At 50.6% G+C, this 23,327-nt stretch overlaps 1 protein-coding gene across 3 annotated transcripts in view; it reads left to right on the top strand.

Moving 5' to 3' along the window:
- PTPRS (protein tyrosine phosphatase receptor type S) overlaps positions 1-23,327 on the top strand; it is a 162,692-nt gene that overhangs the window by 57,301 nt on the left and 82,064 nt on the right. For all 3 annotated transcript variants that reach the window (XM_075524605.1, XM_075524606.1, XM_075524603.1), the window contains exon 2: positions 7,149-7,316. In XM_075524605.1, the coding sequence (XP_075380720.1) occupies positions 7,229-7,316 (88 nt within the window). In that variant the 5' untranslated portion in view covers positions 7,149-7,228. The remainder of the gene's footprint in view (positions 1-7,148; positions 7,317-23,327) is intronic.

Genomic DNA, 23,327 nt, shown 5'->3' with positions numbered 1-23,327 from the left:
TATTTTCTCACAGAAAATTGTGTTTATTCCCCTTTCGGAGGCTGGCTGGTGCGCTGTGCTGAGGATGCTGTGAGATGAGGCTGACGGACGATTATTTACCCAGCGCTGTCGGCGTGCGCGTGGCGAGCGCGGAGATGAGATGCAGTCTGTGCCCCAAGGAACTCCCAGTCTGTCAGGCAGCTAAGCTGGGGCTAATGATGAATGACTTCCTAAATAAATAAATAAAGCTCGAAGGCCTGAAAAAAGAAATGCAAAGTATTACCCTGAACCACAAGGAAATGTAGTTGTCGATGATCGCTGATGCTGTCAGGCACTCAGCGGAGATCTGCGATGGTTTGTTGGTAAATGCTGAAGGATGGCGTGTGTTTCTGTGTGAGCGCGGGGAAGGGGATGGGGCAGAGGGGAATGTGGTCCTGGGTCAGATTCTTCCCTGCCTCGCGCCTTTGTGCGTCCCGGAGGAGAGCCCAGCTCCTGCCCTGCGTGCACAGAGGCAGAGGAGAAGCCACGTCTGCAGCCCGGCTCTGCGCTGAGCCCAGGAGGATGCTCCTGGGATTTCTGGTCGCTCCAGCGTTGCCTCCCTCTCGCTGGCGATGCTGTGGTGCTGCCACCGGCACAGGCTTTTTGCTTTGCCTTCGCTGCAGCAGCGGTGGTCCTTCGGGGTCCTCCCCGGGCTGCGGCCGCAGCACCCCACAGCGTGGGTGGGCTTGGGCTTAACAGGGGTGCAGCCTGGCCAGGGGAGCTGTGCTTCCTCCTCCTCGTCCCCTCACTGCTGGTTGCCTCTGGCTGCGGCGATGTCCCCTCTGCCCCTGTCCGTGCTGCGCTGCACCTGCTGAACACTTCCCGGCCACCGCAGATACATCACCGCTTGTCAGAGCTGTCACTGCGGGGAACATGGTGGGGGGAAAATTAATTTCTCCTGACGATTCGAACCCAACTCGGAGCTCTCCTGTCTCATTTCTCCTGCAGTGACCACGGCTTAACCCTTGCCGTGCCATCGTGCCCCCGGGCAGGGAGTAGCAGCTTTAGCAACACCCGCACTGCTGCACCCCAAAACGCCCCTCGTGCCTATTGCTTGCGGGGACAGTGCCGGGCACTTTGCACGCGTGGGAGGACCAGAAATGCCGCAGGAAGAAAGAAGACGAGAGTGTGTGTGTGTGTGTGTGTATGCATGCAAACGCAGCGAGAGGCAGTATGACTTCATGCTCGGAGCGCTGTCTTAGTGTGCAGTTTCTTCTGGTTTCCCACATTGTAAAAAGGGATAATACTGTCATATTAAAGCACTTGGAGATCTGGGGATGAAAAGCAGCGTATAGGACTGAGACAGTCCTGATCAAAGCTCTTTTTTCTCCATCTGTGTTTGTTTCCCCATGGAAGATAATACTCTGCCTCTTTCTTGTAAATATTTTTTTTAAGATCTAAGTAACCCCCTGATAGATAAACAGTCATGCTTAGCTCTGAAGGATCTCTACTGGCTGCTCTAATTGCGTTTGCCAAGACTATGGCCTGCGTTTTGAAGTGGGGTGGGGAGTTGCGTTCGAGCATAGAGGAGGAACTGTGTCCGGCAGCTTCAGAGGGGAAGGGGCTGCCTTGGAAATACTCCAACACCTCATTTTTCGGGCAGGATCATGCATCTTTTGAGATCAGTCCTTTCTGCGCAGCCCTTGGAGCTGGGCACCTAAAGCCACCAGTTAGTCTTGAGGTGAGCTTTGCTGGTGGCTGGGGGTTGTATTTGTTTTATTAAGGTGTACGGAAGCGCTGTGGGGAAGGTGGGTGCTGTGGGAGACGGCAGCACGGCAGTCCCGTGTGCCCCGGCAGATACTGGTCCTTGGAGCAGCATCAGGCTCCCATGTGTCCGGGGCGTCTTTGCTAAGATGAAGTGGCTCAGAAAGTAAAGTCATTTTGGGGGCTTTGCTGGCCTGATGAGCGTGATTCAGCAGGCGCAGGGAGGTCTTCGGAGCGTTAGGAGTCTCCTTGTTGTGGGGGGAAGGATGTGCACAGTCTGGCACTGGGTCTCGCTGGGACTTCTAGCATTTTGCTTTTGTGGCTGGCAGGTTTGTTTTGTTTTTTCTCTCCCCCGAGCTAACCCTGTGAGCAGCAGATGATGCTGTTGCGTGCGGATCCGGCTCTCTGGGTGAGCTTTCTTGGGGGCTCTCCTGTCTAACCAAGATTTGAGGTCGAGTGGCTGCTTTTCGAGCAGAGGCATCAGCAGCATCTCCCGCTCTGCCCCGACACTGGCTTTCAAGTGCCTGATCAGGAACTACGATGGCTGCGGTCTCTCCCCCCCTATTAAACAGGGTTTAGCTGATCAGCATGTTAGTGGGTGGGGAGGGTGAAATGAGTGTCAGAAGCATATACTTTGAAGCTCGTGTCTTCATGCTCTGTTTCCCCAGGAAGAAAAAGGGTAATATTTGCCAGCAAAGCAACCTGAATGTGCAGACGTGGGCCACGCGGGCTTCCAGGGACAGACAGCATTGCACATTGGCATCTCCTTGCTCCCCGGCACCCACGGGGAAGGCCCCACAGTGGGGTCCTGGGCCAGATCCCAGCAGGCAGCTGCCCACGCTGCACGAGCCCCCAGCACTGGCATCCCCGTCCCAGCCCTGGTGGGCCTGGGTTTCCCGAGGGCAGGGTGTTAGATAGGAGCAAGATAGCAATGTGGGGTGGCGAATTTAAATTTCATCTCTCCCCTCCCCAGGGGAGGTGACAAATGAGCTAGTGGTTGTGCTAAAAGCTTTTCTTTCTTTCTTTAAAGAGGTTGCTGGGAGGAAATGAAGCGACCCACTGACCTTTGTTAATACGCAGCACAAACTAAGCTGGTGCTGCTGGAACAAGAGAGACCTCAGTGCAGCCCTCTGCCTGCAAGGTGTTTGCTTCGATTGATATGTCTAATGGGAGTAATTCTCCTGCAGCAGCTACTGAAAATGAAGATGTTTAATCATCCACTAGATCTGGGTGGAACTTTTTGCAGAGAATTTCTTTAAAATCACCCTTCTCCTTTTTGCATGCAGGTGAAACAGAAGAGAAGCCTAAATGTGTTTTAATGAAATTTTTTCAAGTTGTTATATTCTAATGAATCTGAAATGAAGGTATGATCCCTCCCTCCTGCATTTTTTTTTTTTAAATGCAGAGCAAACGTTTCAATCACCAGCTCCATGGGGACTAAGAAAAAGTAACAAATGGCAAAATACCTGCATAGCTCTGACCCATGCCGATGTCTGTAACTGTGCAGACGCTTGTTTTTAGCAGCGTTTCCCACAGGCTTCGTCTTTAAGCAGCAGGGACCAAGCTAGCCAAACTGGTCGGTAGATAAAGCCCAGTCCTCCTATAACCCCTTAGATACCCAAAGTAGCTTAAGGGAGTTAGGTGTCCAGCACCCTCTGAAACGGGAGTTACTGGGAGGAAAATCTTCAAAAGCATCTTAGCGGCTTAGATTAAGTCCCTTTGACTCTCAATGGAACTTAAGCTCTTAAGAAATGTAGGTGCTTTTGAGCATTTTACCCTTTGTGCCTAGCACCCTTGGGTCCCTGGAGATCCCTAGTTCAGTATGGGCTGGAGGAACCACAACAGGAGGCTGCTTCCTGCAAACGCTTCTCAGTTGTATTATTTTTAATAATATTCTTCAAGACCCTGTGCTCAGCGCTTACAAGATGCACACATGTACATACTTAGAGCTAGAGATCAGGCAGTGCACAAGAATGAATGCCTTACAGGAGCTCTTTTACTGTAAGAATTAATCTTATTCCTGAAATGTGACCGTATCTAGCACAAATCTGACCTCATTGGGGGCCATGGCTTCACTTAATTGCATTCTTTAGCAAGGATTGAGGTCTATTAGGCGGTTTGCTTGTGTTGCAGGAGATCCTGTGCCAGAGAATTTAGTGAGGGTTTGCAGGTCTATGGAGCAGCGCAGGAAAACTGTCCTTATGTTTACTTCTGTGGTGCCAGGAGCTTGGCTGGGTGCTCAGCAGAGAGGCAGGAGGAGTGGTGCAAACCTGCTTCAAAGAGCACAGACAAGGTAAGCTGTGCCCATGCAGAGGAGGGGAAGGGATGGGTGATGAAACCCTTGCGATTTGAGCATTCATCAAAGCAATTCCCACTTGAACTCAGCACTGACGGGAGGGCAGGAGAGCCTCGTTGCATGGTAGCTGGGTTTCCAAATGTTGCGTGTTCTGCATTGTAGGCAGGAATCATGCAGTGGATAAGAGTCTGTTTTCACCCTCCCTATTGCCAGGGTGCTACCAAGAAAGCAGAGCAAACTCCTATCCCAGTCTCTCCTTGATATCTGCAGGGGAACCAGGTGGGTGCACGTCTTACTGTCCTGAAAATCCCGTGTCCGGGGGGAGACAGCCAGTGACGTACCTGCTCTGAAGGATGAGTTGCTGGATTGAAGCTGACATGTCCTAATATCTCTGCCAGCGCTTTCTGTCTCTGTCAAAGGCTTGGGAAGCACATTAGCACTGGAGCGGAAGTGTCACCCTCTGGCATCTCCTTCTCTAATCTTGGAGCTGTTGCTGTATCCCCTTTACCAGACCTTCTCTATCGGAGTCCATTATATGGCATGAAAAGCCGTGCTATATGTGGGAGAGCGGAACTGCCCGGCTCCTCTCTTCGGAGGAGGCGGAACATGCCCCTGACATGCCTGCGTTCGGCTCCGTCACTGGGGGGACTTTGGGGGCATGCTGCATGGGGCAGCGCAGCCTCTTGGCTGCTCTGAGCTGTGGAAGGTCGCTGGTGCCGCATTTGGAGAGCAGACAGGGCTCAAGGAGATGTTTGGTGGCATTTGCTGGGACTGCGGGGGGGGGGTTATTGCTCTGATAAAGTAAAACAAGAGCTTCTGAAATGCTCACTGAGCTAGCCTTTTTTTTTAATATAGAGAACTAAAATGGTTGGGAGGATGCTTGCTCTCTCCGACTCCTGCCTTCTCCCTCTCCAGCCTCGCTGGTGGGAACTAGGAGCTGCATGAGTGAAGCAGGGAGAAGGGAGAGCCAGCGAACAGCAACTTGCTTCCATTTGTTGTGCTGGCATTGATACCACATCCCAGTTTAATTAACAGTTACCATCACAGCTATTCAGAACGTTCCCGGTCTCTGCTCGCCTCTGACAACAACAAAAGAAACCCCAACGCGTTGTTCTGCACCCTGGAACCCTGCGAACCCCCTGTTAAGTCTGGCTGGAGCCTCTGTGTTTTTCTCTAAGTGTGTCTAGAACAAACATTTGAAGAGGTTCCCAGTGGTATAATCCAGATTTTTTCTCTTTTTTGTGAGAGTATCAGTATTTATGCTGGGTTTTAACAAGCCAGCACTGCAGCACGATGGATCTAGACTAGCACAGAGCGCACAGCAGAGGCTTTGTAATCCTCAAAGTGCAAGTCCAAAGCGTCTCTCTGAAAAGTTGCTCTTTAGGGCTGAGTACATATGGGGACTTCTTGTTTATCCTGGCTTTTCTTTTAATTCTGTACAGTTCAGCCTTGGACAGTTAATGGGACAGAAAAAGATTAAAATGCCCCTTCACACTGCCTGTCCCGATGGTCTCATACCCTGATGTGTTTCAGAAAGCTTAAGCAACCTCACTATCCCCTTAGTCCTTTTAAAGCCTTTGATGGCTGTACAATATCTCCTACCTGGCTTTTCTCCAAAAGGTGATAAACCCCGGTTTTGATTTTTAATTGGGGTAACTGATAGCAGGAAGGAACCTGTACAGATCTGAGAGCATCCTTCACACAGCTCTGGCCCATTATTCTAGTGATCAGAGCCTATCTGATGGAGGAACCTCTTAGCTGCCGACCCTACGAGGAGGTTGTGGCTGCAGTTTTCACTGTTTCTTTCCTCTGTTTTCAGCCCTTCTGGGGCAAAGCTCGCCTCTGACTGAAGGAAGCATTTACTAGTATTGACACATAGGACTGGGGTAGTTGCTAAGAATACAGCTCCCTTAATGCCATTCCAGCTTTGCAAAGGGATCAGGATAAAGCTGTAAGCAGGCAGCTCTGTTTGGAGCCAGGAGCTGTCTCCATGGAAATGTGCCGGCAGGGCAAGGGGAGCAGGCTGGTGCTGAGCTTGCTCTCCCCTGTCGCAGCCGTGCTAATATGCCGGTGCTGTCCTGCAGCCACGTTCTGCCACGTCTGGGGCAGAAGCAGTCAGGAGACAATCTCTCCTGCATCCCTTGGAAGGTTGTGTTTGCTTGCTGTGCCTTTTGATCCATCAGGATCAACTATGGTACCCCTTGCTCCAGGTTTTGTCTCTTCCAGTTTTGTGTTAGCTCAGTAACGCGGTTCCTCTGTGTGTTGCAGGTGGGGAAACTGAGGCACCGAGTGCGGTAGGGACTCTCAGACATGCAGAATAGCTGCTGTAATCCCAGCCCTGGTAAGAAGCCTGGGAGGCTCGCCAGCGTGCATTTGCCTTGCAAGAGGGGCTTTGGGACACCCACGCTGATTCCAGGGCTGCGGTTCAGGCTTGCTGTGTTGGGGTGAGGGCTGCACTGCACAGAGCCCGCCTGGGCAGGAAAGAAATCTCTCCCCCAACAGCATGTATCCTCAGCAAACAAAAGGGGACATATCTCCTGCTTCATCTTCCCTCTTGTGGGGGATTTTTTTTCTTCCTTCCTGGGTTTTTCATGTGTGAGGTTTCAGTTTTTCTTCCCCTGCCCTGCGCTTTTGTGGAAGAATCGCCCTTTAAGAGGGTCCCTGGGCCCTGTCGGGTCAGATCCCTTCACACCTCATTGCTCGTGTGCTGCTTGGCCAGCACTGCCTTTCTCCCGTGTTGGGGAGGGGAGAGAAGCCGACGGGTGTTAAACTTTAAACACGGGCTCTGCGCAGTTGGTGCCTCCTGATTAACGCTTCTCCTCCTTGTACCGTTCCCTCCCTTTGTGTGAGTGTGTGCATGGAAATTCGCCATTACCTGCCGAGGCAGGGAGGCTGGAGCAGGCTGGACTCGTGTCCCCACCAGTCTGCTTGGCGATGGAGCTGACCGAGTCCTTGGTGGCATCAAGGCGAAGGGCTGCCTGGCCTCCCCGCAGGGACCGCGCACAGCAGTTGCTTTCTCAGGACCCTGCTGCCTTTCCGGGATCTGTTTGGCTGCCCCCTCCCTCTGCGATGTCGGCTGCCCTCCTTCCTCTCTCTAAGTGCTCTCCCCTTTGCATTTGTGCATCCACAGGTGCTGACAACGCTGGGGAGACACTGTGAGCCCTGCTGACCCGGAGCCTTCCCGGCTGGGGCTGAAGGCTGTTGCAGAGGATGAGGATCCTTCCCAGCCCTGGGATGTCTTCGCTGGTCTCCCTCGTGAACCTCCTCTCCGTGCTGCTGATAGGCTGCGTAGCTGAAAGTAAGTGACTCTGCTGTCCCCCTGCCTCTTTTTTTCACCCATGCTTCAACTCCCCTGGAGAGGGACAGCAGGAGCAGGCTTTAGTGCTTAGAGCCAGCAAACGTATCCCCACCTTTTTAGTGTTAAGGAAGTGCTCAGTACCTGATCGTGCGTCTTAAGTTTCCAGCATCTTTAGCTTTCCACCAGTGCCTTCCTGTTGTTCCTAGTCCCGCCTTAGAGGGACATTATAGGGCAGCTGGGTCCTCACAGCCTGCTTTGAATCTCAGGTTGCCCCTAAGACTGCCAAAGAGCTGGAGAGAAGGGGAAGGCACTGCCTGATAGCTCCTGCCAGAGCCTTCCTCCCCCTTCTCCCAGCCCCATCTCCACCCAGCTCACCCATATTGTCCTCTCCTGCTCTTGCCTTTCAGGCATCTGTCAGACACTAGTGACCGTTGTCATGTTACTCGCTGGGGCTGGATTCAAAACAGCATCCGAAGAAAGAGTATTATGTTTCTCCTTCCCCTGAGTGAACCAGTTCCAGTTTAACACAGTTTTTATCTTTGCTGCCTTTCAATTTTTGCTTTAAAAAATGAAAAGGGGAAGGAAAAAAAAAAGTGAAAATCTTCAGCGACTTGAATGTAATGTTCCTTCAACATGAAGGCTGATCACTTGGGATCAGTGGGGAATAGACTCTTCCAAGCTGATTGAATTATGACTTTTTTTTTCCTCCCCAGCAAAGCTGCTTGAAGCTGGTGAGAGGGCTGCTCTGGTCGGCGTAGCCCTTGACAGCTTTTAATGTAATCGCTTCATTATCAGGGTTTATTAAGATGACGCGGTCACTGGGGATTGAATGGATCCTCGACCCTTTTTTGCTGGGAGATTTTTTTTTGAGCAGTGCTTTCTCTCTTCTCTGCAGTAGGTGAGTGGGGATATATTTGCCCTTGCCTCACTCTGCTAAGTTTTGTTTGGTTCATGCTTAGCCCCTCTTTGCAGGGAGAAGTGTTCATGTGCAGAAAGATAATGTTTCCTTTTGTTCTTTTTTCATTTAATAAGCCCGGGAAGTGAGCTTGGCTCCAGGAGGTTCACTATAAGGCCACTTTTTTGGTGTGTAGCTGTGGGCCAGCCTGTTCCTCAGATGGTGCTGGTGGTCTTCATAAAGACATACCCAAGCTTCAGTTTGAGCTGCCTGTCTTGAGTAGCAGGAACAGTGTGGTGGTTGGCAGCAAGGAACCTGCCCAAGTACTTATCCAGGGTCTTACTTATCCAGAGTCCTACTTGGATGTTGCAGCCAATGCTCTTGTAGGTTCTTTATGAGCACCCAGGGTAGATGGTTAAAGCTAGCTGCTGTGCTCCACCTGGGTTCAGGGTGGCTTTGTTGGCTTGTGAAAGTGGGCACTGGTGGTAGGTAGGCTGCTACCTGCATTGGCTCCTGCAAAAGCAGGAGACTGCAAGCAGAAAACTCCACTCCTGGCTCTTTGTGCAATAGAGTCAGGAGAGGAGGGGATGCTTACGGGGGAAAATCCAGTGTCAGGGCTCCAGGGTCCCGTTCCTGCCATTGGTTTGCTGTAACGCTCCTGGCCAAATCACTTTGTCCTCTTGTTTTCAAAGCAGGCAATGCAGCTTTGCAGGTGCAGATGGAGAGTTCATGTGTGTGCAAGTGCCTCTCTTAGTAGAGCCCTGATTCATCTATTGTGATGTCTGAGTGCCTGTGAAAACTAGGGTCCTTTTTTCTTTCAAGTGTGCACCAAGCCCTGTGCGCTCACTGCTGCGAGTGGGCACTCTGCAGAATCAGGGCTTCTCAAAATCATGGCTGTGTGACTTCAGTTTTTCTGTGGTTTTGGTTTTCCTGGGAAGAAACGAACATCTTTGCTGTCCCTGTCTTCTGTGGGGTGAGATTTGCTCAGAGATTCCAGCAGAGCTGGGAGATCCCACATGCTGTCTGACTGCTACAAAGCACTTTTGGTGGAAATGTGCCCTCAGGAAGGGCTGATGCCGATCAGACGCAGAAGGCACCAGTTGCACGGCCCAAGCCCTGCTGAAATCTGTCACTGTGAAGCAGACACCTTGCTGCTAGCAGCCAAGTTTCTCTCTCCTGTAGTTCTGCAGTGTCCTTGGATCCTGAGGTTTTGTGCTTTTTTTCCTGTTGCTGCTCACAGACGTACATACGGGAACTTTGCAGGTTGCAGGACTCGGTGTCCGAGGCAGGGCTGCTCTTACCTGCTGGATGTGCAGGTGAAGTTGGGCCAGGCGTTGTCTCTTCTCCTAACCTGTAGAGCATGTCAGCATCTCCCTGACCTGTTTGCCCTTGGGGATGCTCCCCCTTAGGTGCCAGTTGTTTGAATTGCTCTGCGGCTGTTGCTATCTGCCTGGTGATGATGAGTTGATAGCTCCTGATTTTGGAGGGGCTGCTGAATTCTGCCTGTGCCAGGCCAGTCAGTAGCGTCCGAGCTGGTCTGCGATGCTCCCCACTGAGGCATGCAAACAGCAAACAGCTTTGTCTGTCACGACTGCAGGGACTGTGTGAGGAGCTGTCACTCTGTTCTGACAATGTCCTCTCCCATCAGATGGCCCTGGGCTCTGTCACACTGCCTCTCGCGTAATCCCTTGGCCGGCTTCCATTTGGCTGGCGCTCGCCACGATGCTGACCCGATTTCCTGCCCTAATTCACCAGAGGGGCTGCCAAGGCCTTGCAGCCCCCAGGGCGAGCGATGCCAGGCGGTGCCAGGGTGGTGACCCTGCCGCGGTGGGAAGCCCCCATCGCAGGTAGGAAGCCCCTGGGACGCTGGCTCTTGGAGGGCACCATCTTCCCAGCTTCACAGGGGAATGGCTCCCCTTGCAGCAAAGCGTGGGGCTGAAAGCTTGAACTTTTGCTTCCTCTTCCAGTGCAGCGCTGGAGGAGCCGCGGCCTCTGCAATCAAAGGACCATTAAAATACTTCACTTGTTTCCTAGGTTAATTGATCTCAGTCAGTGATTTAAATCTTTCTATGGCAGGAACATTCTATTTAAAGGAAACTGCTATTTAAATTAAAAAACCAAAGCACCACAGTGCTTTCTGCCTGCTGTTCTTCCTTGTGAAGCTGAAGAGGATAATAATTGAAAGGTATAAAGCAGACCTGTTTCTTCTCTTTTTCTTCGGTTGCATATGGACACTTTCTTTGTTTCTTCTGTATGGCCAAGGACGGCCATAGGACTGGGAATTGCTAACTCCATGACTATTTTCAATGGCCTCCCATTAAATGGAACGTATTATCATTTTGTTAAGGATTGAGCTGGTTGTACGAGTAACATTAATCGGCATTACTGCAGTGAGTTAGGGGAGGCCTTCCCCAAGAGCTATGCCCTGATGTGCTGCACAGCCAAAGAGGCAGGTCTCGTGCCCCTTACGGAAAACCAGAGAGCAGACAGACAGATGAGATCTGGATATGGGTCCGGGGAGGGGAATAGTTTCCCAAATTGCTGACGTACCTGGGCCCAGAACCAAGCCTTGCTGTTTCCCAGTCATGCCCCCAGCCCGAGTCATAAAACCTCTGCAGCGAGCACCTTAAAACATCTCATTTTGTGCATACGTAAGATCAGTCTCGTTTCGCTGGCTGTAGCTGGACAGGATGTTTTCCTGCCCGCGCTGTGCAGAGCGCAGCTGCGTTTGACTGGGGCTTAGGGCAGTGGTCAGGTACTCCTGCCCTCCTGTGCTACCTGAAGGAACAACGTGCCCACTTTAAGTGTTCCTCGGTTGCAGATAAAAAGCCACTTACTGTATAGAAATGTGGTAATTTTTATAACTGAAATCAGCATGCTCGCTGTTTTCAAGTGGATTTTTCCCATTGATTAAACCTTTGCGTTTTACAGTAGCGCTTCGCTAATTGGTACTTTGCATACACAGAAGGCTGGTGTGTGGCTCTCCGCCCCAGCAAAGATTTAATAGCACATGCAGTAGCGAACATTACTTATTACTTAGGTTTCCTTCCGTTTATAAATCACGTTATGGAACGCTTACTAGCACACTCTGAAGTATTACCATAAATAATTAAATCTAAATTGCAATTGACAAAATAAAAGAATAAAGCCCCTTTTATGATGCATTACCCTGGCTTTCTTCCCTTTTAATTGCCCTCGCTCCATCGTTAATTTGTAGAACACAGTAATTCATGCCGGGCACATGTGTGCGGGGGGCTCTCATGTTCCGTGAGCTGCAGTGCATCTGTGGAGGCTGGCAGCAGATGGCAGCAAGGGTTGCACCACGCGTGCAGGGCTTGCGGAGAGGATGGAAAACATGTGCGGTGGGTTGGGAGAGGAACTCGTGTAGGTCCATGTTCAGGCTGACAAAGCGGTGCTGCGTTTTGGGAGCCGGTGCAATGAAAAAAGGCGTGTGGAACGTGTGTGCTCCATGCTGTGAGATGTAGGAGCTGGTGACTGGCTGCACGGTTCCTCTCGCCGAGATCCAGATCGCAGCGACTTACAGGTGTATCTGACTCCTCTCCTCTGACTGGTCCCTCCCATGCTCTTATCCACAGAGGATTAGCCTCTTCAGCAGAGCTCACAGCTTTTAGCTCTGGAGGTCCTAGCTTTGATCTGTTGTTGGCCAAGACAGCAGCTGTCAGATAAGATGGTAGTAAAAATCAAGGAGGTTCCATCTTAGGACTTGATAGGTATGTTAAGACGACATCAGTGGGAAGTGAATCTTTCTTCACTGTGGGAGAAAGCTGCTCCATTTATAAGTGTTTGAGACTGATTCATGACAACACAACGGCACTGTCCCGCGAGAAGGAAGGTGTTGAGGGGTGGTGAGGCTGAATTGGCCCACAACCAATTCAGATCCATGACAGTGTACCTGCTGGGGGATGAGGAGCAGGGGAGATGCTGCTGAAAGGCTTTTTCCCCTTGGTGGGTGTGGGCTGGAGGGGTAGCAGAAGTTGAAGTGGGGACATACAGGAGGTTGTGTGGTCAGTTGGTAGGTGGTGGAGTTTCTGCTTGGTGTTGCACCTTGTTCCTTAAGTGAGTAGAGTCTAACGGTGTGCAAGAGGAGGCAGCTGCTGAATTGCATCCTCCCAGAAGGCAGAGATCCCTCTTTCCCTCTCCCAGATCTGCTTGCTGCTCGTTTGCCCCATGCACCAGTTGCCTTTGTAGGCAAGGAGACACCTTGCTGTCCTTGTTTCTGAATTGCCCTTTCCTTTGTCGCCTTCTCCGTCTGCCAGCTGTGATCCAGCCTGCGGTCGCTGAGGGTTCTGGACTAGTTGTTGTCCCACTCAAGGACACCGAATTAAGCTTCTGTGTCACCTTGTTTAAGTGTCTGTTTAAATTAAACCTTGCCTGCCTGGATCGAGTGATGTATCTTTGTTTTTTGTCTTTTTCTTTTCTCTCTTTTTTTTTTTTTTAGATAACTCAAATTGGAAAGTTTGTGTCTTCTATAGGACCAGGAGAGGAAATAAATCATCTTTCGAGAGAGCTTCCTTGGGGGCAGGGGGAGCTGTCACCTCCCAGGTCTCAGCTGTGCCCCACACTGCGAATGCTTATTAGATTAATCTCTGCTGAGGAGCACCTGGGGACGGCAGCAGCCACGGGTGTTTAGGACGCAGCCATGGGTGTCTTCTGGTAAAGGGTCTTTTTCCAACCAGAGGTTCTTGCTGCTCAGCTTCATTAGATGGCTAAGTTAGGGGAAAAGAGCATCTGTTTGTTGTGTAAACAAGCGGCTTGTGTGAAAATGTCATCTACATAGTGTTTGTGATAGAGAAAATGTACGTCTTCACCACACCTGGATGCCAAAACTAGGGCTTTTACTCTGTGTCAGGCTTTACCAGGAAGCCAATACTTATTTCTTGGTGACTTTCCCCTTTGGGTGTGCCTTTCACCCAGCCAGTTCTTGCGTGTGCTGCCAGGAAGGGCAGGATCTTTCTGGTATCTCACCAAGACCCTGGGTCACATCAGCTTTTCATCTGCCTGCCAGGGTCTGTGTTGGTTCTGTCTTTTCAAGACCAACTAGATGCAAATCTCCCGGGTCACTAAAGGGAATCTGCGAGGGTATTCCCACCCTTTTTGTGGCCTGGCAAGCCCAATATTATTCTTAGAAGGCAAAGCAGAGTGTTTTTCAAGGACGCTCGACCAGAGGAATGTCGTTCTTCAGTGTGCGTGGGATGGAATCTGGGCTCGAATTGGCCTGTGAGGCACACTCTCTGAAGAACAGTTTTATTTACTCTGTGCCACTCTTCCCCTCCAGTCAAGGATGTTCTCTTGCAACATAATTGGTCCCAGTTCCCACCTTAGAAAGCTGTGATGTTCCCTGCAATGCAGCTGCCTTTAATTTTTTGGGATTGTTAAAGTTCATGAAAACAGTCACGTTTTATGCCATCTGCTGCATGTGGTGGAGCTAACCACCACACGGGCTGCGGGCTGGGTACTGGATCAGGCGTCGGGAGCATCCTCGCTCTGTGAATGCACCTTCTCAACCTTCCTTCCCTCCTTTTGCTTGTCTAGATTTGCTTTTTTGATGGAGGACTTCTCTTGCCATGTTGTTGTCCGGTGTAATTAGTCTCAGTCTTGGTTTGGGGTTCTCACACTGCAAACGCTAAATAGTCATGTTATGGTTTGGCAGAGGAGCCACCTATTCCGTCCAAGGGCACAGCAGATAACAGCGTGACTATGGAAGAGATCACAGCTAACCTAGACCTGAAGGTTGCCAGGAGAGAGCATTATGAATATATTTTGGACATCTACTGCTAAGATTTTGAAAGGGGATATTGCAGTGAATGATTTGAACAGTTGACATGAAGGAGTATGGATTGACCTGTTTCCACGGTATCGTTGCATAGAGAATTTTTAGCATGTCCCATCGTGCTTGTTGCAGACATGAAACGTTGCTGTTTCATGTGAGCTTGGTTATAACCAATGCCACTAGTTTCATCTGTAATGCACAGAATCATTTCTGTTTCCTTTTGAGGCCAAGCAGAAAAGCAAAGCTTTAAAAAAGAAAAAAATAAATAGAAGGAGCTGCAACTGGTTTAGCATTCTACAAAGTTTCTCCAAGTCCTCCAAACCTTTAATTGACTCAGGAGCATAAAATTGAGAAGGGGAGAGAGAGTGAGAGAGCGTGCGGAGTGGCGCGAGCGATTTGAATAATTTATTGTCCTTTGAAGTTGCAAGAGAAATTTCAGCTGCCTTGGGGAGTAATTTCTCCCCATTCTGAAAGGGTTTCTCCTTATTTTAGACTCATTCAGAGGATGATGGTTTTGCATTTTCTGCATAATTAATGAGCGTAACTCCCCCCCACTCTCACACAACCTCTAAAGAGTGGTGGGGTGATGAAACTTGGTGGTTTTTTTAATTAATAAAGTCAAATTAATTTGGCTACGTCCTCTTCCTCCCTCACCTCCGTTAGAATTCGTGGATTTATTCATAAATTAGTCTGAGCATGCTGTTAAGAGTGCCGACACTTACAAATCTTTAGCCTGGACTTTGATTTGTTTGAATGAATTTCTGAAAGACGGTGTAGGTTTTTTTCAGTTCAGCTATTAAAGATCACCTTGAGACTGGCTCTCATGTGATCATCCAGTGAGCCAGGAAGATCATTCAGCTCTCGTTTTTCTTTGTCTATCTGCACGGGTAGGGTCTGTTTGGTTTTGAGGGCTTTCTGTGTGGGGTTTTTTTTTTTCTTTATGAATGCTATGATACTCCCCTTTCCTTGTAAGATCTGTGGTTAATTCCAGTAGCTGCCACTTGAGGGACTGCCTTCCCCTTTCAGGTGTAGGCATCTTCTGCCCTGGTGCCTGGAGGGGCTGCGTTACAGCCTTCTGGTAAGAAGCCATCTCTTGCATCTCTTGGCAGGTGTCAAACACGAACAGAAACCTGTCCTACTAAAAAAAAAGCTCACCTTCCTCAATTACTGTCTTTGATAGAAGAATTTAAGGGGTCCCTGCTGCTGCTTTTCCGTATTTCCATTTCTTTCTCGCTCATGTGTTGCACTGTTTTTCTGGCTCGCTGATTCTCTAGTTATCCCAAAGCTGAATTTGTTAGGTTCCCACTGCTGTCAGTTCTCAGCACTGCCTTTTTTTCTCCCTTTTTTTCTTCTTTTGTGTTGATGTGCCCACTGCAAATCTGAACGATGAGTATTGTGGTTCAGAGACAGAAATTGTAATGACTCGTGTGGTAGGAGTCAAAGTTCATTATTGTTAAAGGTTGTGTTCACCCACTAGTCATGGCTTTATTAGGTTTTGGTTTCTTGTTTTCAAGATCTCCCATCTTGAGCTCCCTCGACATCCCAGTCTCAATACTGCTAAGCGGTACAAGCTCACAATATACTGTTAAGACCCATGGTAAGGTGTTTCAAGCTTGTATACCCAGAATCTCCTTTTGTTCCACGGAAAATGTGGGCTGAAGTCTTTTACCAGAGGTCGGATAGGAATGGTGTAACAAGCTTTTGAAAATACCCCAAATTCTGTGCTCTGGGAATTGTACCTTTCCCTTTTCCTGTAGACCAGGAGACTTCCTCTCTTGCCTGAAAGAAGGAAGCAGACAACAGTTAGTAATTGGAAGTAATATAGCTTTTATTTACGGGAGTAAAAGAGCAAAGTTTTATCAGACGGTATTTTATTTAGCTGGTGTGCCTTTCATCCCCAAATGATCCCTACATGCATGCTAGCAAATCTTGATTGGGATCATTCATCTACTGTAGTGCTGCAGCCCCTTTGGAGCTGGCGATGCAAGGCAGGGGACCTAGCTATGTGTTTACATTTTGCAAAGGTCTTTGTCGTATCACTAAACCAAGGATCAGAACTGATCTCCCTGATCACGTCCTTGGGGCTTCTAGCACTGCACTTTCCCTGAAAGGCCATGAAACGCAGAAGCTTGTAGCAGTTTGTTTTCCCCATTGCTGCTGACTCTGCTGTCACTTTTCAGTGGCTCAGGACCTCTGCTGGGCTATATCAAGATGGCATGGCCCCCTGGGAGTTGGGATCCTTGCTCGTTAAGCTTTTTCTTCTTTCAGGCTTGTCCCATAGGAGGTGGTTTTTCATGTTCTGGTATCCCCCATAGACTCTGATTCTTTAGTGACTCAAACAGAGCAGCGGAAGTTGAGTAAAGAGCCCAACCCTTTCTAGCTGTGTCTTTTCTAGGTAGGGGGTGAATTGAGCTTCTCTGGGATGCCAATATCGATGACACAGCTGGAGCAGAAGCTGTCCTAGCAGCATGGCAAGGGGAGGGAGAGCTCCCTGCCTTGAGCTTCTGATTGCAAACAATCTGGGATTGCTGTCATGACATTGATGGACAAGAGGCCTCATTAAGTTGCCAGGATAGCTCCTTGGGTTTCTTGCTCTTGCTCTGCTCTGGGTTATTATGCCTTGTTATAGGACTTGTGGACAAATATGGAATGAGATGCTGTTACAGTTACAGAAAGCGCTTGTGTACCCCCAGGGTCCTGGCTGGCCACGTTGCTGAGGCTGCACGTGCTCCTCTGCTTGCTGGCCCTTCAGCGGCTGATCCCAGGGCTGCCATCTTACATGACAGCATTGCTTGTCTGCTTCAGCTCTTGCTGGTCACAAGGAGCAACTTTCTTCCTGGCATTGCATTGTAGTGCCAGAAGGTGAACGAGAATCCTGGCCAGAGGTCCATCTGCATTACCACCTTCTTGTTCCTTTGCCCCTCGGTTTGATTTGTACAGGGAGGGTGGAACTGCCCTGTGCTGGGTGCAGGCAGTAAGCAGAGAGAGAAGCGGTTAGTACACCTGAAGTGCTCTCCATCTGAATTGGTGAGAGAAGGGAGGTGGGGAAACTGAGGCACGGGAAGAGGATATTTGTAGAGTGGGGCCACAAAATGCATTGAAAAGCAAACCCAGTCTTGTGTCTTCTAGATCACGTTCCCTCATGCACATGCTCCGTACGCTGCTAAATGCTGCCTGTTTTCCATCCTTTCTTGCCTTATGTGCAGAGTCCCGTTCTGATGCTGGGCACCAGCTGCCTGCCACGTTTGCTGTCCTTTACTGCCAAAATACAGACCCTTTCACCTCCAGTGTTAATCCCCTATTTCTCATTCATTAAACTGAAGCCCACATGGTGCTCCGGGCTTCCACCATGCCACAGCTCTCACAGGATGAGTAGTTTCTGGTGTGTGCACACTATGTGGTGGGAGGCAGCAGATACCAGTTTTCCTGTGTGAGGGAGGGAGGGAGGGAAGAAGAATGTCCAAAATACCATCTCATTCCCTGTAGAACAGGGACAGCTCTCCGTCCTGTCCTGTAGAGCGGTTTGCATCCTGTATATGTGTATCGTTACAATGTGCCCTATACATTTGCATAAATCACAGTTGGAAGCGTGTTTTCCTTGGCTGTATCAGGGTGCCAGTCACTGGGGCTGGGACTGATCTGTGGCAGTGACAAATACCCTTTGTGCTATGGAGAGAGGTGGATCCTTTCCATACATACAGATGTACGATGGTAGCCTGGAGAAGTCCTGCTGAAACTGGATGACTTCATACTAGCTGCTGTTCCCATGCGATAAGGCACGGTCCCATCCCTGAAAACTAGCAGTTTAAATAGACCAGAAGGAAGGATTATGCTTCCTCTCCAGCAGGCAGGATAACGTGGTTTTTCTCACCTTGGGTGTCAGAACTAGGAATAGATCTTTGGTAGCCTCAGTCTCATCCTGCCTCCACTGCTGCAGGCTCGTACCTCCTCTTCCAAAGGGTCTGTATCTGAGTGCATTGCAAATAGGAGCCTGAAGGCTGTATGGATGTGCCAGATCCCCAAAATTACAAGCCTTGTGGCAAGAACAGCTTGGCATGGTGCTGGCTATGAAGGGTCTGCTGCTGCCTCATCCTGGCTGAGGGGAAAGGTGGGAGCTGGCAGCGCACGCAGGCGTCAGAAAGAAGCAGATGTTGGGGCTGTTGGACAGCCAGTGTAGTAAAGGTGTACGAAATGAGTTCTTGATCTTTCTCACCCATTTTCTGCTTGTGTTAAATCCTGTGCTGGGTCACATCCTTCGCTGCTGTCCTTCCTTCTCTGGGGCCTTGCAAGAAAGGAGAGGGGGTAATCTTTCAAGTGACATTCCCCCGTGTCCGACGGGAAAAGCCTGCATTCACCTGTGTGTAGCCCAGCTTTTCTGAGTCAGGTAAGGGCTTTGGTGGATCAGCAGCAGGGGAATAGCACGGTGGAGGTATTTCACTTCCAAAAAACCATCTTCGATCTTTTTTTACCCTCCTTTTCCCAACCTTGCCAGTCCCATCTCCCTGAAGGGAGCCAAGAGCTGCTGACAGTAAGAGGAAGTCTCTGTCTGAAGCCTATAATTATCCTGTCTGCCTTCCCAGAAAAGGCCAGTTGGGGAGCGAGCGTGCTTCTGTTTCATGGACCAGCCCTGCGTTCTACTGCCTCCCCAATTACTGCTTAATGGACTTTTTATGATGATAAGACGACTGGGTTGGGGAGAAGTTATTGACGGGGAAATGGAATATAATTCACTCCCTGTTTGTTTGTTCTGTCAGAAAACCCTCATTTTAATTTTATTTGTGAGGCACTGAGAAACAGCCCTCGGAAAAAAAGTGCAAAATCTGTCAGTAAAACCCTGGATTTCAAGGGGACCAGAGTCTCTGCAGGACCTCTCCAAGGGGTGTTTTCAATCTTGTTGAGTGTCTCCATAGAGACCGTCCCCACAGCCTGCAGCAGTCCTGCTCCCAGTTTGCAGCTCTCACTGCTCTCATGAAGAAAAATGGAAATTATGGAGCCATCTTTCTTGCCTCTACCCCTCTTGCAAGCTCCCCCGCTCCCTAATGCCGCTGCTTTGAAATACGTACCCTTTCCAAACATCGCATTCTTGCTCCCCACTCTCCATCTGTCTCAAATTTGGCTGCTCTCTCCTGTTTTCATCTGCTCCGTGGTTTGTCTCCTCTATCTAATCTTCACTTCCTTGCGCTGGCTCTGAACACCTCCCTCCTCTCCATCTTGCTCCAGTTCCTTTGCGTTTTCCCTGTTGATGTCTTCTCTCCTTATCCCCACTGATTTTCCCATCCTTCCTACCCTCTGCTCCCCTCTTTAGCTCCCGCATTCATTGGTGTGACAAAACTGTTCCTCTGCTCCTCTGGCCGTGCCTCCCAGGCTGTCCCCAGCTGCTCAGCACTCCCATCCCGATCCCTCAAATGCAGGGCATGCATCTGCTGCATGCAAGCAGACCGCAGCAGCACATGCGTGTAAAACACGTTTCCTAAACCAGCAAACACTCAGTGCATGGCCGGACCCGGATCTCACATTCCTGGAGAGGTTTTTAGGAGGGGAGATGAAAGCCCTACCGCCCAGGGCTGTAGTGGGGGGAGTACCTTGTGCTCCTTCTCCGATTGTGAGCCTGTCAGCAGTTGTGGAAAATGGAGATGGAGTTTCACTAGATCAGCAGAAAGTTTCAGCCCAAAAACCAAAGGGAAGGGGGAGGAGGAGAAGAGGGGGGGTTTAGCCCTTTGCATGCCAGTGAGAACGCCATTGGATTTCTTCCTGGTTGCTCTTGAAGTTAGCGAGGGGTGAGAAATAATCAAGAGAGATGTCCCCGTTCAAGCTAACATGACCTGGTTGCTGGGAGATTGCAAAGTTTTGTCTGGCTTTTGGTTTTTATCTTCTCCCACCAAGAAGTACATGTGAAAGAAGGTCTCCGAGTTCTGTCTCTAGTGATTTTTTTGGGGTTATTTTCTTTTGTTTGTAGTACAGTATTTAGAGGCTGTAGTTGTGTGCAATACCACCTAGGGCGTTGAGTGCTGAACAGATCTGTTCTGAGACCATCCGTTGCTCCAAATTGCTTGTAGTGTCTAGACCAAGGCAGGCAGGCAGGCAGGTGTGAGAAATGAGGATTGTCACCTCCGCGCTACGTGTAGCAGACTGAGGTGCGGGGAAGGGTGAGTGCCCAAGGTCAGCCAAATTTGCGTCAGAGATCTGAATCCTGATTATGGGAATCATCTGGAGCCTGGAAGAGCAGATTGGGGCGTGCTAACGCTACCGGCAAAATAACATTGACCATCAATGGCTTAATGGTCTCATCTTTCACCTTTGTTCTTGAAAGGTAGAGGTGCATATATGTGTGTGTATATACATGCACAAAAAAGGGTGAATTTTGATGTGCTCAGTATTTTTGAGCGAGGATAAAGGTTGTCGTTGGCTAATGTGCCCTGAATATCTCTAGTAGCATGGGCACGCTCTCACGGTGGGCAGCTCCGCAGGGAAGTGTCGGGCTCAGCACCACGGGGCTGTTGTTGAAGGTCGACCGGGGATAGCGGGCGAAAGGACGGCTGCCGTACGCGCTTAGGAAGGCTACGATAAGCCGGCCAAACAGCAAGAAAATGGCCTGCCTACTGTGCTGTTGCTTTTGTTTTAGTTTCTGTGGTGGGTCTCAGGTACAGCGGAGAGCCGCCTCTGTTCCCCGGGGTGGGGATAATGGGTGTTTATTCCCCAGCGAAGGAGGAGCTGAAACCTGGCGCTTCGTGTGCCGGCGCCATGGGTCAGCGGGACCGGCACGTGGGCCTCCACCAGAGCGCTGACAGCGGGGACCGGGGGCACCAAAAATGGAAGCAAAACCTTTTAAAATACGTGTTTTGTAGCTGGCTTTTCTTTTGTCTCCATGGATTGCTGCCGCTGTGGGCGAGGGGGCCCTTTCAGCCGGGCTCACGCTGCTCTCTGTGCTAGGGCCAGATGAAAGAATAAGTGGTTTGTCTTTATTTGTGGTCCATTGTTGAGGTGCTTTCCTGGGGGTGGCGGGAGGGGGCTGCAGAAGAGGGGAGTGTTAAGCACAGAGGTGAATTTTGCCATCTAAAATCAGCACCAGGTCCTCGCTGTGGGGCTGGAGATGAGGGGAGAGAGCTGGGGGGGTCAGGAGGAAGCAGAGATGTGGAGGCACCTGTCTGCAGCCCCCTCAGGGAGAGCCTGCGGCGCGAGGGGATGGTTTACACGACGCTGCCCGTTTCCTACCCAAAGCTGGGGCAAATAATATGGTAATGTAGTCAGGGACCGTCCTTGGGACTTTTCCTTGGTGACTGCGGGGCTGAGGGGCCATGAGTTGGGCCTTCGCCAAGGCAGGGAGACAGACCTGTTACTATGGTGGTGGCACCTCCAGGCCTCCCCTGTGGGGAGCAGGTGGAAGAGGACATGGCGGACACATTGTCCCTCTCCCTGTGGGAGCAGCTTTCTGCCTTGGACCTGCCCCAAAGCTGGTGGGCTGTAGCTCAGGAGGGAGGAGCAATTTAGGGCACAGTTGGGTCTCCCAGCCATTTTGGCAGCAAAGCGTGTGGGGTCTTCTCTTCCCCCGTGGCGGAGAGGTGGAGGGCTGCGTGCCGCCGGCCAGTCCTCCATGTAACAGGACTGAGGGTTTTACCTCAGGAGCTTCATGGTGTGGGGCAGGGTCTGGCTGTGTGTGGGTGCTCATGCAGCCCAGGCTGGAGGAGCAGGGGGCTGTCTTGAGTCTGCTCTTGTTGGCCAACCATACATTTCCCAGATTTTCATACATTTCCCAAATTGTCCCGTATCCCTGAGCCAGCACCAGGGCATTTTGGCTGAGGGCGGCTGGGAGGATGTCAAGAATATCGATCTGGCAGGCTGGCACAAAATGCTTTGAGAATCAATTTTGTCTCAGAAAGGCCCAGGGAAGTCAATATTTCCCCACTGTGACCTGCCTCTCTCCTTCCCCCCATTCGAGTTAACTCTGGTCAGCCTTCCCTGAAACTACCCAGAGAGATGGGAAGTGGGCTGGCGGCTGCCATATTGGTTTTACACAGCCCTCTGCACTGCCACAGCTTCATTTGACTGCCTTAGCTGAGCCGGTGTGAGTTTTCCCCTCAGCTTTTCAGGCTGTCTCTCCCATTTCGTGGCTGGAGCATACTGGGATAGCATGGAGAAAGCTGCTCTTGCCCTGTGGTGTGGTCTGCGAGGCTAAATGCATCCCTGACCTCCTTGTCCCTCCATAAACCCACCTGCAGTGCTGGCAGGAGGGGCAGCCATCTCAGTCTGGAGACCAGGCTTACCGGAGGCAAGGAGGAAGGGTCCCTGGTGCAAGTTCGAGACTGTGCTTTTTCTTTTTCTGCTCCCTGCACCCCGCTCCCCTTCAGTTGTCAGCTCAGATATGTTAAGCCCATTTGTGCTCCTGCCTCTCTCCCACCCCTCAAACCACCTCTGGGTTCTCCATCCCTTTCTCTGTCTTTGGCTTTTGATGTTTCAGACAGGCATATGGTGGCCAGCCTGTCTCCCTTGCTTCTCGTCCATCACCCGCTATTCACCATGGCAGCAGTTCCTGCGGGACGTTTGGGTTTAAAGGGTGAGATGTCCCCTCCTTTTCCCCATTCCTATCTTTCAAGCTTCCTTGCTGTAAAGCTTCTCAGACTGTTTTGTCATCTGTGTATCATTAGCACAGGGAGATGTTGGGGTTTTTTTACATGACTGCATTTGAAGAACTTTTTCTGCTTTGGTGTCACATGAAAGAAGGAAGGAAGGAGCGGTGAGGTAGCAGCATTTTCCTCGTCTGTGAGGAAAGCTGCCTTGGTGTGCAGCCCTTGTACGTGGGCTGATATCGTACCATGCTCCTCTAGTGCGTGTGCCTCGGGGATGAGTAGGAGACCCCACCCTTATCACCTTGCAGCTTCTTCTCAAAGTCTGCGTTAGAATTCACAAAATCCCAGCAGCAAACGTGCGTCATGTCCCTTCTGAACAGATGCTGGCACCGCCCATGGTTCTCTAGCCCTGTGCTTTGGGAAGTGAAGCCAACCGGAGGTTGTCTGCACAGGGGGGACCGGGAGGGTGAGCGCGTGGTCCCATCGGCTGCCCTCGACAGCAGGCAGGGACGCAGGGCAGGCGCAGAGCTGTCTGGAAGGGGCGGCAGGGGTTAAGTCAGAGGGCAGACAGTGTGTGTGCTGATCGTCTTTGCGGATGCCATTACAGAGCACGGGATGGATGGTGAATATGTGTCTCTTCCTTACAGTCTGTGGCAACTCTCCAGCGTGTCGCTTGCCCCGGCTGTTGCTTTTGGGAAACGTGTAGGCGGTGGGCAGGAGTGAAAGGTTCAGTTTGACTTGATGGCTTTCCATTAAGCTGT

The sequence above is a fragment of the Mycteria americana genome, chromosome 24 (assembly GCF_035582795.1).
Source record: "Mycteria americana isolate JAX WOST 10 ecotype Jacksonville Zoo and Gardens chromosome 24, USCA_MyAme_1.0, whole genome shotgun sequence".
Lineage (NCBI taxonomy): Eukaryota > Metazoa > Chordata > Aves > Ciconiiformes > Ciconiidae > Mycteria > Mycteria americana.
This window is presented reverse-complemented; position numbering and strand designations above follow the sequence as displayed.